This window comes from Chanodichthys erythropterus, chromosome 6 (genome assembly GCF_024489055.1).
Source record: "Chanodichthys erythropterus isolate Z2021 chromosome 6, ASM2448905v1, whole genome shotgun sequence".
Taxonomy (NCBI): Eukaryota; Metazoa; Chordata; class Actinopteri; order Cypriniformes; family Xenocyprididae; genus Chanodichthys; species Chanodichthys erythropterus.
The window spans coordinates 17356905-17372812 of NC_090226.1; the positions used below are offsets into that span (position 1 = coordinate 17356905).

General features: G+C 33.8%; 1 protein-coding gene across 1 annotated transcript in view; it reads left to right on the top strand.

Moving 5' to 3' along the window:
- prkcdb (protein kinase C, delta b) overlaps window positions 1-15908 on the top strand; it is a 29583-nt gene that overhangs the window by 11832 nt on the left and 1843 nt on the right. Inside the window, exons 2-15 of the mRNA XM_067388300.1 lie at window positions 1545-1671; window positions 1854-2120; window positions 4917-5082; window positions 6287-6318; window positions 6596-6681; window positions 8576-8705; window positions 8824-8924; window positions 9120-9207; window positions 9868-10004; window positions 10085-10258; window positions 12022-12113; window positions 12209-12271; window positions 13842-14169; window positions 14316-14444. Of these exons, the coding sequence (XP_067244401.1) occupies window positions 1563-1671; window positions 1854-2120; window positions 4917-5082; window positions 6287-6318; window positions 6596-6681; window positions 8576-8705; window positions 8824-8924; window positions 9120-9207; window positions 9868-10004; window positions 10085-10258; window positions 12022-12113; window positions 12209-12271; window positions 13842-14169; window positions 14316-14444 (1902 nt within the window). The 5' untranslated portion in view covers window positions 1545-1562. The remainder of the gene's footprint in view (window positions 1-1544; window positions 1672-1853; window positions 2121-4916; window positions 5083-6286; window positions 6319-6595; window positions 6682-8575; window positions 8706-8823; window positions 8925-9119; window positions 9208-9867; window positions 10005-10084; window positions 10259-12021; window positions 12114-12208; window positions 12272-13841; window positions 14170-14315; window positions 14445-15908) is intronic.

Consider the following 15908-nt stretch of genomic DNA (forward strand, 5'->3'; position numbering starts at 1 on the left):
TTTCACACAGTTTCGCAATAGGAAGTTGAAGCAATAATGCTGAAACTTTAGTGAATTTTGAAGGATTTACTAACAGTTCTTTTCAACTGCTTACACACATTTTCAAATCTTTGCCTCTTGTTAAATAATAATAATAATAATAATAATAAAAAAAACTTCACACACAAATCCAAGAATTGCACACACAAAATGCCTCACATCTCTTGCAAAATGAAGCACTGCATTCAAAATATCACAAACACATCTCAAAAGCAAACATTTGTCTTATGTTGCAAACACCTTTGCCATAATATTCTATTTTTGGATATATCATATACACAGTTATTCAAAACCTAAAGCTCTTCTTTCATGAGCTCCTATGATGTTGAAAAATTCACAGTAAACACGAAAGCAAGATTGAAACCAAGTTGTGTTTGAAAAAAGAAATCAAGATACTTCCTATTAGATTTTTGTGTTACATAGAGAAGTGTGTGTTGTGCAAAAAGTGTTTTATGAAATTGAAAATTGAGTCAAAGGCTGAGAATTAGTGTATGGTTTTGCAGATTTGGTGTGTGGTTCTGGTGTTTGTAAGGATTTTGTGTGTAAGCAGTTGAAAAAAACTGTAAAGCTGACAAGGAAAATATATTTACTACTGCATGGCTGCATTAAAATGATTAAAGATATTTAAAATGTTACAAAGGATTATGCCAAATAAATGCTGTGCCTTTGAATTTTCTATTCATCAAAGAATCCTGAAAACATATATCATGGTTTACACAAAAAATATTAAGCAGTAGACCTGTTTTCAACATCGATAATAAGACATTTTTTGTTGTTGTTGTTTTTAGCAGCATATTAGAAGGATAATGTGACATTAAAGACTGGAGTAATGCATTTTTTATGCTAAAAAAATCAGCTTTGTCATCACTAATAAATTACATTTTAAAATATATTAAAATGGAAAAAAGCCATTTTAAATTGTAATAATATTTCAGAATATTACTGTTTTTACTGTATTTTAAATGCAGCCTTGGTGAGCATAAGACACTACTTTCAAAAACATTAATTTAGATCTTCTTGACTCCTAATCTTTGAACGATAGTATACTGTACGTTAAAATAGTTTTTTGCCTGCACAACACTTTTTGTAGTTTATGTAAAATCCTAAAAAATCCAAACCTCCGAGACCTATTAAAGTGCTTTTATTTTTCATTTTTCTAATTTAGAATTTATTAAAAATTATATTCTTAGCATAACAATTTAAGAATTAGAAATGTGCATATTTCATCATTTCTCCACTGTATATCGGGAAGGATGAACTGAACACTCGGTATAGCTCATTTCCTGTTTCTTCTCACACATATCTACATCACGCATGTCACATTTTGCACATCTTCTAAGAAATACTGCGTTATATCATTGCCTATATCAGTGTTTGTTGCCAAAGCAAGTGATGCTTCTACTGTTTTTGAGGGGGGAAAAAACAAACAATTTCTTTGGGTGAGAAATGTCTGCCGACCTCCAGCAATCTCTGATCTTTATTGATTTTCTTTCTTTTGTATGTAGGCACAGTGATCTCTCACCATGGCTCCGTTCCTGCGGATTGCCTTCAATGAATTTAACCTGGGAGACCTTCCTCCTATGACAGAGGAACCGTTCTGTGCCATTAAAATGAAGGAATCGCTCAGCACAGGTCAGTAAAGCTTTTAAACAGAGCATAATGCTTTCTGTCAAGTAAAATTCACATTATGGGATTGTCTTCTCAGCTTCTCAAGATATACAGTATACAGTGCTGCCTTACAATTTGGCTAAAATGTGGAATCTTAAAAGGCATCATGATTTCATTAGCATTTCTTCCTCTCTTTGTCCACCCAGAGCGAGGGAAGACGCTGGTCCAGAGGAAGCCCACCATGTACCCTGCATGGAAATCCCCATTTGACGCACACATCTATGAAGGCAGAGTCATACAGGTGGTCCTGATGAAGACAGCAGAGGAGTCTCTGTCGGAGGCCACGGTCGGGGTCTCTGTCATTGCCGAGCGCTGCAAAAAAGGCAATGGCCGTGCAGAGTTCTGGGTGGACTTGCAGCCCTCTGGGAAGGTGATGATGTCTGTCCAGTTCTTCGTCGAGGATACAGACCTAGGTGGGTACATGTAAGGGTATACAATGTTCAAAATTTTTTAAAAGATGTCTATTAAAGGGTTAGTTCACCCAAAAATGAAAATTCTTTCATTACTCAACCTGATGTCGTTCCACATCCGTAAGACCTTTGTTCAACTTCAGAACACAAATTAAGATCTTTTTGATGAAATCTGAGAGGTTTCTGTCCCTTCATAGAGATCTAACTCAGCACTCCAAGGTCCAGAAAGGTAGGAAAAACATCACTAAAGAACTCTCAACTTTTACGCAAAAAAAAAACATAATTTACCATTTATTTACAAAATAATATTATCCAAAGTGAGTTCATGGAACAGTGTCAGCTCTCATGTGAACATAAAACGCATACATCGTGAACACATGCTCACGTGAAACGCATGCTCATTTGAACACTCGCACATGTGCGTTGAGTTGATGTGCGAGTCTGTAAATAAAACGCATGCATTGTGATGCTCTTGTGGACATTCCCACATGTGCTTTGAGTTGAGGCGCGAGTCTGTAAATAAAACACATGTTGTGATGCTCTCGTGAACACTCACGCACGTGCATTGAGTTCACACCTGATTCTGAACACAACACACATGTGCGGTGAAGCTCTCGTGAATGCGCATTGCAGATCAATATTTTTGTAAGTAACGTGGTAAATTATGTTTTTTTTTTTCCACTAACAAAACACTCGCATCGCTTCATAAAATTGAGATTAAACCACTGGAGTCACATGGAGTACTTCATTAATGTTTTTCCTACCTTTCTGGACCTTGGAGTGGTAGTTGCGTTGGATCTCTATGGAGGGACAGAAACCTCTTAGACTTCATCAAAAAGATCTTAATTTGTGTTTCGAAGATGAACGAAGGTCTTACGGATGTGTAATAAATGACATAATTTTCTTTTTTTAGGTGAACTAACCCTTTAAGGCCCATTCACATCAAGAATGCTAACTATAAAGATAACTATATTAGTGTCCAAACCAGTGAACAATATCGTTCTGTTTATTCTAAGCACATGTTTGTCCGTCACTTTAAATGCTCAAGCTCGTTACAGCAGGGTGGATTCTGATTGGCTGTCAATGTTTTTATCGTTCATCGGCTGGATAAAATCGTTCTGAAAGTGATTCCAACGATATTGTTTCTCTGTGCCATTATCGTTATGGTTGTGGTCTGCTATTCTTTAATACTGAGAATGATTTTTTAAAACTGTATCTTTATTGTTATCTTTTTCGTTGTCGTCCTTGGTGTGAATGGGCCTTAATGCTCACAAAGGTTGCATGTATTTGAACAGTAATACAGTAAAAACAGCAATCTTGTAGAATAGTATTACAATTTTAAAATGTATGTTTTCAGTGTCACGATCCTTCAGAAATCATTCTGATTTGCTGATTTGAAGCAATTCTTATTATCGATGCTGTTAAAACCGTGATATTTCATTTGTAACATCATAAATGTCTTTATTTTCACTTTTGATCAATTTAATGCATCCTGATTCTATAAATGTATTAATTTCTTTCACTTTACTAACTTTCTTTTCACTTTTGAACCAAAGAAAATCTCTTTCAAACCTTTTTTTTATTTATCTACTTTAATTTAAGATGACTTGCATAAACCAAATAAACTTTTTCTGAATCAAGTTCTGCCCTGATTGGCAAAAACTAATATTTTAAAAACCTAAATTTGAAACCCATAGAAGCCTTGTGACTATTTCTATAAGTAGCGACTCCTCCTTTTGTTTCCCTTTGTTCCACTTTGGCTTTCCCCTCTTTCTTTAAATTCAGTCTTTTTTTCCATTATCTCACCACCCTCAGATACCAGCTCAGTCCTGTCAGCTGCTATTTGTCTTGTCTATGCTTACTCATGCTGTCTTACTCATGTTTTCATGCTGGTATTTTGTTTTCAGTCCTCTTTCTTTCATCAAATTATTTATTTATTTTTACCATTATAGCATATTTGATTATTATATCTAAAAATATACAACTGGTTGTTACTGCACTGTAAAAACATAGATTGTCACAGTGATATTTTGGAAAGGCTTGTCTTTTTACTCCAACAGTAATTGTCAAACACTCTGGCACTTTGCCAGAGGGCAAAACCATCAACCTCAACCAAGTTTTTTTTATAACTCTCAGCAGAAAATGAGTTGATAGTGATCTATAAAAATGCTGAAGGCATCATAAACGCAATTATCATTATGCACCACATATTTAGTATCTGAAACCCAGGGAAGTTAATGTTTAGGCGGTTGCACTTTATTTTACAATATGTGCATTTAGGTGTACTTACAATGTACTTAGCTAAGAAAGTACTGGGTAATATAAGGTAACTACATGGGTTAAGGTGAGGTTTAGGGGTAGGTTCAGGTTTGGTACCTAATTATTACCCAGTTATTGCAATTACTATAATATGTTCACAGTATGTACATGGTGAACAGGACTGTAAAATAAAGTGCTACCGTTTAGGCATAAGTTATTAATAAATATCCTATTTAAGGGACATTTATTCCAAAATTTTGCCCGTGAACGCGAAAGATGTTATTTAGCAGGGTTCAATTTATAATTTCTATTCTATTTTACCTTTTAATTTTATTCCCTTTTTCCCTTTTTTTTTTTTTTTTTAAGAAAAATCTAATTAATTTTGAACATAACACTGAATAGATTGACACTTTTCATTTTCTGGTAAAATATCATGTAGCAATGTAATGTCATTTTAGTTTGCAAGTAAAGCTCATTTTAATTCAGTTAAGAAAAATAAATTGTCTATTTCAAAAGCCCCTGTTTTGACCTGCTTCACAGATTCAAAGTCCTCAATGACTGCGAAAGAGGAAGATGGCATCCTCACAATAAACAGAAGGAGAGGAGCCATCAAACAGGCCAAGGTTCACTTCATCAAGAACCACGAGTTCACAGCCACCTTCTTCAAACAGCCCACCTTCTGCTCAGTCTGCAGGGAGTTTGTGTGGTTAGTAAATAAATAAATGGATTAAAGAAAAATGCTAATACTTTTATTGCGCAGTAATCATCCCACACCTAACAGCTTGTACACACACTAACAGTAAAATATAATATTTAATAACTAGTGTTAACTAGAGAATACTTTTGCCACCATTCATCCTAGTGTGTTTTAGGTGGATGCCAGGGTTTCCTTTTTTCCACATTGCTATTTCAAGGCATTTATAAGTAGTTTCTTTCTAATTTAAAAGAGACCAATTCTTATAATATTAAATATGATATTCTGGTCCCTACTTAGCCATTGCTACACTAGTTCTGATTGTACTGCACTTGATTGCTAAAATATCAGAGAAAACAGTTCTCATTTGGGTGTACTGTAATCTCCATTTTACATATAAGGATTTATTAGTAATATTTTACTAGGGCACAGCGGTATTTCACCTGGTCCCATGTGTTAGCTACAGCAGTGTCTGTTAATGGATAGTGGTCGTGATCTAGGCTGCGAAAGCAAAGTTTGCAGGTTCAATACCAAATTGGAATGACCCAGAAACTAGAGAATTACTGAGATTACAATGCAGCTCTGATGTGCCCTTAAGCAAGGTACTTCTCAGTCAAAGTGACGCATAGTCCTCTAATTGCCGTACTATAACAGGTTAGTCCAGAGAGATGGGATCCAGCGAGATTAGTCATTTTGACTGAAAAAAAAGCTTCATAAATTGCCAGTAACTGCATGACTAACATTAGACAATTAAAAAATATTATTTCATCACTATTTTAAATCTGAAATTATTCAAAATTGTATCTCATATAGGCATAAGAAAGTAATATCTGTAATAATCAGAAGCGCCTGGCAGCAATAATCTTTGCGTGAGTGTTTGTAAGTCATAGTATTGGATAGCATCTGTGTTTGTGTGCGCAAGCGCGCTCGGACTTTCCTCTGATATTTCAGCCGCCTCAGCAGAGTCTCTTGGGCTGTCTCCTTCCTGTGCAGCATGAGACAGATTGCTGTGCTTTAGTGCTTTGTTCACACTGTGTATATAATTTACTGTATATGTGTTGGAGAGAGTCAGTGCTCCAAAGTCTCCCTAATAAAAGTTTCAAATTTATACCATTTGTGTACTAACAGTCTATTATCACCTGCTGTGTAGAAATATCATTAATCCAACACTTTTTCTTTCTTTTTTTTTTTTTTTTTTTTTTTTTTTGCATTCTAGGGGTCTCAACAAGCAGGGCTACAAATGTAGGCGTAAGTATTTTCACAGCTTTCGTGATCTGTTATAGACACTCCCATCTGTTTCTTAGTAAGAACACACATACTTTACTATACGTGTTAGAAGATTTGTTCTTTGAACAACAAAATCAGTCATATGTTACATTTTGACCTGTTTTTTTACATAAATCAGGATCCTCCTATGTGGAATTACCATAATGGGCTCTTTTGAAATCTGTTTTTAATAAGATATTTTGTACCATTAAATTAATCAGAAGGCAATTTGCTCACAATACACCTCGCTCTTTTCCAGAATGCAATGCGGCCATTCACAAGAAGTGCATTGATAAGATCATTGGGAGATGCACAGGAACAGCAACCAACAGTCGAGATACAGTGGTAAGCTTTAGAGTCCTGAATCTCTAACATCGAATCACACTTGATCAGGGCTCTTCAACAAGGGGTCCGGGACCATGAGAGGGTCCGAAGCAGTTCTGTAGGGGGTTGGTCTGTCAGTTGTTAATTGATCTAAAACCAATTTAAAAAAAAAAAAAATATATATATATATATATATATATATATATATATATATATATATATATAAAAAAGCAGTATTTAGCAAAACAAAACTTACTGTTGATGCAATATTAGTTTAATTCAGCAACACAGGAATGAATGACATTTTTAAATTTTTTTATTTTTAAATTGTAATAATATTTCACAATATTACTGTTTTTACTGTATTTTTGATCAAATAAATGCAGCCTTGATGAGCTGGATTTAAAAAATGTCTTTTAAAAAATGTATTTTTAAAAAATCATAATAATTCCATGATTGTTATTCCTTTTGTAAATACATATTATATATGATTATGTTATGGCTTTGCATTGTAATATCATATCATAAAGTATGTACAGTACAGTCCAAAAGTTTGGAACCACTATAATTTTTTATGTTTTTAAAAGAAGTTTCGTCTGTTCACCAAGGCTACATTTATTTAATTAAAAATACAGTAAAAAACAGTAATATTGTGAAATATTATTACAATTTAAAATAACTGTTTTCTATTTAAATATATTTGATAAAAGTAATTTATTCCTGTGATGGCAAAGCTGAATTTTCAGCATCATTACTCCAGTCTTCAGTGTCACATGATCCTTCAGAAATCATTCTAATATGATTTGCTGCTCAAGAAACATTTATGATTATTTTCAATGTTGAAAATAGTTGTGTACTTTTTTTTCAGGATTCCTTGATGAATAGAAAGTTCAAAAGAACAGCATTTATCTGAAATACAAAGCTTCTGTAGCATTATACACTACCGTTCAAAAGTTTGGGGTCAGTAAGAATTTTTATTTTTATTTTTTTGAAAAGAAATTAAAGAAATTAATACTTTTATTCAGCAAGGATGCATTAAATCAATCAAAAGTGGCAGTAAAGACATTTATAATGTTACAAAAGATTAGATTTCAGATAAACACTGTTCTTTCTATTCATTCTTTTGAACTTTCTATTCATCAAATAATCCTGAAAAAAAATATTGTACACAAATATTTTGTACAATTGTACACATTAAATGTTTCTTGAGCAGCAGATCAGCATATAAGAATGATTTCTGAAGGATCATGTGACACTGAAGACTGAAGTAATGATGCTGAAAATTCAGCTTTGCCATCACAGAAATAAATTACTTTGTGAAATATATTTAAATAGTACACAGTTATTTTAAATTGTAATAATATTTCACAATATTACTGTTTTTTACTGTATTTTTAATTAAATAAATGTAGCCTTGGTGAGCAGATGAAACTTCTTTTAAAAACATTAAAAATCTTAGTGGTTCCAAACTTTTGGACTGTACTGTATCTGCCTGATGCCTGCTTAACTGTTTTGGGCGTAATGGTCAAATTTTAACAAGGACTTGGAAAAAAAAAAAAATCACTTGCAGTTCCAAAGGGCTAGTCCTTCTGTTTCCAATACCAATAATGAACAGAGCCGGGGATCAGAGTCTATCAGTAATCAATAGAAACTCATGACATTATAAAAGCAGAGCAGCCATGCTGTAAATACATCTGTGTCATTTTGCCGCCTTATAACCAAATGATCACACTTAACATCTCGGCAAAGTTTTTAGCAATACTTTGGTCCGGAGTCTCTGATTACAGTAGTCCCAGTGGGCAGTTCTGGGGTCCATGAGGCTATCAGAACCATCATGAGGCGTTTTAGATGTTGCATCTGTGCCCACTAACATTTCGATTCAGTCTGATGCTGATGGTTTCTGTATTTGCTGCAGTTTCAGAAAGAGCGCTTTAAGATTGACATGCCGCATCGCTTCAAGACCCATAACTACATGAGTCCGACCTTCTGCGACCACTGTGGGAGTCTGCTGTGGGGAATGGTCAAACAAGGCCTCAAGTGTGAAGGTAAGGAAGAAGTTGTTTTATTGATGGTTGTCTCTTATTTGTTTTCACCTTTGTTTCACAATGTATTTGTCTCTTTCTCTGTTTTTAATATCTATCGTAACTAACTCTCTCTGTTCAGAATGTAGTATGAACGTACATCATAAATGCCAGACCAAGGTTGCCAACCTCTGTGGAATCAACCAGAAGCTCCTGGCTGAGGCTTTGACTCAAGTTAGCCTGGTAAGTGATTCAACCAGTTGCCCTGCAATTACATTTGCATTTTATGAACCTAAAAGATAATTTTTGGGATTGTGATGTATTTTCATGTGTGGAATTATGTTTGACATGTTCTCTGTATTATTAGTATGTAACAAATTCCCAGAAATAAAGCAGACAAAATCTGACATGCTTACTATTTTCATTTACTGTGTTTAGAAATCTTCCACAAAGCGTCCAGATCCCACTCTGTCGGAAATTGGAATCTATCAAGCCATAGAGAAAAACATGCCAGTGGACCCTAGTGGTGAGTTTCCGTTACTGCATATTCCTTGCTGCATTATTTCTCCCTTTAGCTATATATATTATATATTAGATTAGCTTTGGTTTTAATTAAATAGACATTGGCTGAAAAACATATTCAGACAATTATATCACATTTAAAAATTTTTATACATTTATTTTAATTAGGAAATATCTAACTGTGACATCTGCAAATAAAGTTTTTCTAATTTCTAATGTCTTTTCTGTGCCAATTTTGCAATGACTTTCATCAAGCTGGTGTCATTGTGATTTTTAGTGGATATATGATGTCACATTTTCTCAAATTAATTTTCTGTGGCAGCAGAATCTTAATAAAAACATGAAAAACCAATGAAAAGGATATTGTTTCATTGTTAAAGTATCATTGAGATACTTTTATAGTTTTTATTCATAATTTGAATTAGTTTTATCTTTATATTTTCTTTTTGTTTTAATTGTAGTTGGTAAGTTGTAGTAATCTTGTTGTGTTTTTGTATTTTTTTGTAAAAAAAAAAAAGAAATTACTTTGAACTTGGCATCTTTCTGAAATTAAAAAAAAACTTTAATTTTTAATGTTTATTTTATTTGAAAAAAAATGTTTTTTATTTTTTTATTTCACTTGTGGTTATTAATGTGTGGACATTGGTATATTTGTGTCTATAAGTGTTAGCAGAGGCCTCTCAGTATGGCAAACTATGGGATGATTCGACCCCTGCCCCTCCCAGCAGCACCATCCCATCCCGCGTCTCCATGAGCAACTTTGTGTTCCATAAGGTCCTGGGCAAAGGCAGCTTTGGAAAGGTAAGAAACCCACAGGGTACAGATTTCTACACTGATTTATTATGAAGTCCAGTCTTTAAACCGTTCCCATGTCCTGTTAGGTGTTGCTGGCCGAGCTCAAAGGAAAGGGAGAATATTTTGCTGTAAAGGCCCTGAAGAAAGATGTTGTGCTTATGGACGATGACGTGGAGTGCACAATGGTGGAAAAAAGAGTGTTGGCATTAGCCTGGGAAAACCCTTTTCTTACACACCTCTTCTGCACCTTTCAGTCGAAGGTGAGTGTTCTTCCACGTAATAAATTTACACGTACAATACCATTTTCACAATAAGAAATGTTTCTTGAGCAGTAAATCAGCATATTATAATAATTTCTGAAGGATCATGTGACACTGAAGACTGGAGTAATGATGCTTTGCCATCACAGGAGTAAATTACATTTTAAAATATAATAAAATAGAAAACGGATATTTAAAATTGTATTAATATTTCACAGTATTACTGTTTTTACTGTATTTCCATCAAATAAATACAGCCTTGGTGAGCATAAGAGAATCGTACCAACCCTAAACTTTTCAATGGCAGTTTATACAAGGACGTACAAAGACACACACTAATATGCTCTAAATATTGTTGCAATGATTATGTCTAGGTGTTTTTTTTTAATTTGTTTAATTATTATTATTATTTTGGAAGTGCTAAGATACTGAGGAATATGGAACGTGGTCCTACAAAGTGAAAACTTTTTCTGTCAAATGACGTAAATGTTACACAAAGCAATTAGAGCATTGCTTTGTTATCATTACCATCATGTATGCTGAAGAACTAGTTCGCCCCATTACACTTGCTATGTTTCCATGACTTATCATGTCAGCCGTGGCATGTATGAGGGACAATGGGTTTGACGTTGAACATTATGAGAATGGCAAGGAATTTTGTAAACGCATGAATGATGTAAGTAATTTGAGAGTTTATACCATATGATGAATAATGTTATATAGCTTTGAGCAGACACATATCTGTGTCTTTGCAATATGGGAATGTATGGAGGGGAATTACACAAAAGACTACTATGTGAAATGTTTTACTATGTTTTTTCTTTCTGTCAGGCTCATCTAACCATGATAATTTGCTTGAGAATTATGTGTTGTGGTCAATAGACCCCCTAATCGCCTACGTCACTGTGACGTCACCGCTCTAGCTGGAGGCAAAACATAAATAAGATCTCATAGCAGGCGCACTAAAAGTTTGAGGTTTTGACTTTTAAAATGTTGTCCTGTTGTGTTTTTGGCTGCCAGAGTAGAAGGAACAGGACTTTTGGTTCAAAACTAAAATTTTACCAGATCCCGGCAGACATTCCTTCACAGAAATCAAAAAGATAATTGTGGTTGAATGCAATACGGCGTACAGACTGGATGGAGACGATCATAAATAATACTCGTGTTTGCACTGCACACTTCATATCAGGTAAAATAATCGATGCTATGTAATGGTGTGTTGGTTTTATCTAGTACAAATCAGCAAGTTTCTGTTTTATAGGTGAAAAGTCGCCAACTTCCAGCGCACTAGCTAGCTTAAATGTTAAACAAACATACAGCGATAGATGTGTGTGCCATCCTTTGAATGGTCTCTTAAAATAATCCACATTGCTAGCCATAATCATAGTTAGCCCAGCGTTAGGTTACATTAGACAATAAGCCTTGACAAAATTCCCCGAACCACCCGAAAGTAATTCATATGTTGTCTAGGAAATATCCAAAACTTTAGTTAATTTACAAAAATAGCTGTCACGGTCCCGCAGAGTCAGTGACTGTACATATTCGGACAGTTCTGAACCTTCTTCTGCATCTATGTTTAATAAATACCTCCTAAAACATGCTAACTTACGCTTGTCAACATTGAGTCCAGCGTCTCTTTTTGCCTCCAGCTAAGCCCCGCCCACCAGGAAACGTTGCAATGTTTACAAATTTTTAAGGGGTCTATATATTGTCACAAATCACTAACTCTCAGTAATGATGCTGATCTGTGTGTTTATCAATAGGAGCACTTATTCTTCGTGATGGAGTATCTGAATGGAGGAGACCTGATGTTCCACATTCAGGATAAGGGGCGTTTTGATTTGTACAGAGCCACGTAAGTGACATGCCTTGTGATATAAGATCTCTAAACAGGTTTTTTTTTTTTTTTTTAACAGCAAGTGTTTTGGTTAAATCTGTTTCCTGTCATAGGTTCTATTCTGCTGAAATCATCTGTGGACTACAGTACCTCCACTCTAAAGGCATTATATACAGGTGAGATGAATGTTCCTGTGGTCTGATGACTGTGGATTCTCTCAAAGAGATGCTCCCAAAATTGATAAATTGGTATTGTATATTTACACTCATTGAAGAAACTCTTATGATTATGATTATCTACCATCATGATAGATAGATAAATAGATAGATAGATAGATAGTTTCCATCTATCTATCTATCTATCTATCTATCTATCTATCTATCTATCTATCTATCTATCTATCTATCTATCTATCTATCTATCTATCTATCTATCTATCTATCTATCTATCTATCTATCTATCTATCTATCTATCTATCTATCATTCAAAAGTTTTAAAGAAATTAATACTTTTATTCAGCAGTGATGCATTAAATTAATCAAAAGTGACAGTAAAAACATTTATAATCTTACAAAAGATTTCTTTTTCAAATAAATGTTTTTCTTTTGACCTTTATTTTCACCATAGAATCACGCAAAAATGTATTATGGTTTCCACAAAAATATTATTCAGCACAACTGTGAAAACAGCAGTAGAATGATTTCTGAAGGATCATGTGACACTGACGTCTGGAGTACTGAAAATTCAGCTTTGCTATAACAGGAATAAATTATATTTTAATATATTGCCCCCTTGGAATTATAAGGTTCTATCTGACATTTTAGTCAAAATTGAGTTATTCACATATTCTTTTTCTGTGAAAACTTTAATGTTTTATGTACATTTTGGGACTTTTTATTTAGAAACAAAAAGGTAATATTTTAAAGTAATATTGTAAAATATTACAATATTACAATATTACTGTTTTTACTGTCTACAAAGTCTCAAAAATATCTCAAAACTGCTCAGAATGCAGATAGAACCTTATAATTTCAAGGGGATGATATATTATGATTGAAAATAATTGTTTTACATTGTAATAATATTTTACAATATTACTGTTTTTACTGTTCTTTTGATCAATTAAATGCAGCCTTGGTGAGCAGAAGAGATTTCTTTCAAAAACATTAAAGGTGCTAAAGAGGATCTTTTTGTCGACTGAGAAACCAAAGACTGTTAGTGAGTTTTTGAAATGAGCGCATGCGTAAGAACAACCCCCCTCCTTCACAGCTCATTTCGAGGGAACACCTCCCAAAACTCGTAAACACTCATATTGGAACACAAGTGTTTACCACCGGCATTCGCTGTGTCGTGTTAGTGGATTCATTATGTCAGACTCACCGCAGGTAACTCATAATCTGCAGTTGTTACTCCTGTCTCCTGACAAAAACATTGCATGCGGTGCCTGTGGAGTGTGGAAAGTTACTGGAGAGCGCAGCCACACTCGTCTCTCACAAGGAACGTAATGGCAGTGATTGACAAGCCAGACCCTACTTCGTGCACAGATGATGTATATTAATATTATTCCTTTCAGTGCACCTAATAAAACGTCTTTTATCAGTTAGTAAAGACAGTTTCAAGTAACATTGCAAAAATGTATAAAACAAAACATCCTCTGTAGCACCTGTAAACAATCTTACCGACCACAAACCTTTGAGCCATATAACTCTCATATGGACAATGGTCTTTTTTTTCTACCTAATTAGAGATTTAAAGTTGGACAATGTGATGCTGGACAAGGATGGACATATTAAGATTGCAGACTTTGGGATGTGCAAAGAGAACATGCTTGGAGAAAACAGAGCTACCACATTCTGTGGCACACCAGATTATATTGCTCCTGAGATCCTGCTGGGACAGAAATACAGTTTCTCTGTGGACTGGTGGTCATTCGGCGTGCTTCTCTACGAGATGCTGATTGGCCAGTCGCCGTTCCAGGGCGATGATGAGGACGAGCTGTTCGAGTCGATCCGCATGGATGTACCTCACTACCCACGATGGATTACCAAGGAGGCCAAAGACCTGCTGGAGAAAGTGAGTCTGACCCACTGATTTATCTTAATGAACGCTGTCAGTATTGATGCTTTATGGAATCATTTACTTGCTTGTACTGGCCTGCCACCCTTGCAGGAAGTTTATGTTCTGAAAAATTGAAATCTGTGCCTTTTACATTTTCACAGTTATTTGAGAGGGATCCCACCCGGCGGCTTGGTGTTGTGGGAAATATCCGCGGACATGCTTTCTTCAAGACAATCAACTGGCCTGCACTGGAGAGACGAGAGGTGTCTCCGCCATTCAAGCCAAAAGTGGTAAGAGTCTCATTTTTGATTTGAACAAAAGCTTGTGAAACTATTTACCCCACAAATGTGACATAACTCTGACAGATCAGCCAGGTTATAGATTATTCATTTATTATTCAGTGTTGTTACCGATAACTAAAACGAAAACTATCAAACATTATTCTCTTTCATATATATATATATATATGTATATGTATATGTATGTATATGTACAGTAAAACAAAAATTATTCAGACGTTTTTGATATTTTTGTTATATTTTTACTAGTGGGTGCAGGACCCTATAGTTCATTTATGTGAGTGAGGATAGCAAAATAAATTAAACTGTGACATAAAATTCTTCATATAGTGGACAACCAGTAAAATTTATAAAACTTTGGAACCAAAAATTATTCAGACACTTTGACCTGACCATGTTTTGCATTAATGTTATCTGACATAATTAAGATCATTTTTTTTCTGACAGTTTAAATCTGAGATCTTGTCATATTTTATTACCATTTTTTTAAACCATAGTGAATATAACTGTATTAATGAATGAAAGGTGTCTGAATAAATTATGTATATATAAATACACACACATGTATATATTTAAGAAATATAAACATGTATGTATAAATATATAAATATATTTATATTTTTATATATTTAAATTATATATAAATGTTAATATTCGTATAGAAATATAAGATATTTTTCTTAAATATATACATGTATGTGTGTATATTTATATATACATAATAATTATACACAAAACAAACACATATATTACGTAAACACAGACTCTTATTTTGTACACTATAACCATGGTTATCGTTGATCAGCCCCAATATATATATATATATATATATATATATATATATATATATATATATATATATATATATATATATATATATAGTACTGGCCAAAAGGGATGTCTGGAAGGGAATATATTTTTGATTCAAACCATCAAAATATGAGGAAAATATATTTTTTAATCTTTTTTAAATATGAGGGAAGAACAAAACACTAAACTTAGTTAAGGTATTTATCTGACAAAATTATTTGTCAAAAAAATGCAACATAATGCATAAAAAACATAAAGCTCACAGGAAAAAGCATACATTGGCTTCTGCATAATAAGTTATTAATATTTAATTGGTTCTCTTCTGTTTTTGCATGTTTTTTTATAATTTCTTTGTATGGCAGCTTGGCCAAAAGTTATGTTGGCACAATTTGACGTTTTATTGCGATATCACAATAAAACAATTGACTGTAAGCACATCTACGCAATATGCTTACAAAATCTTTAACAAAATTTGAATAAAGGGTAAAGATGTCAATTTTCTTTGGCCGGACTTCACTTTTGGCCACTACTACGACTAAAATAATATAAGTTTGCTGTAAATTGAAGTACTAAAATTACTAAAACTAAAGCTAAATAGAAATATTTAAAAAATGACAAAAGCACACAACAAAATTGCTCAAACTT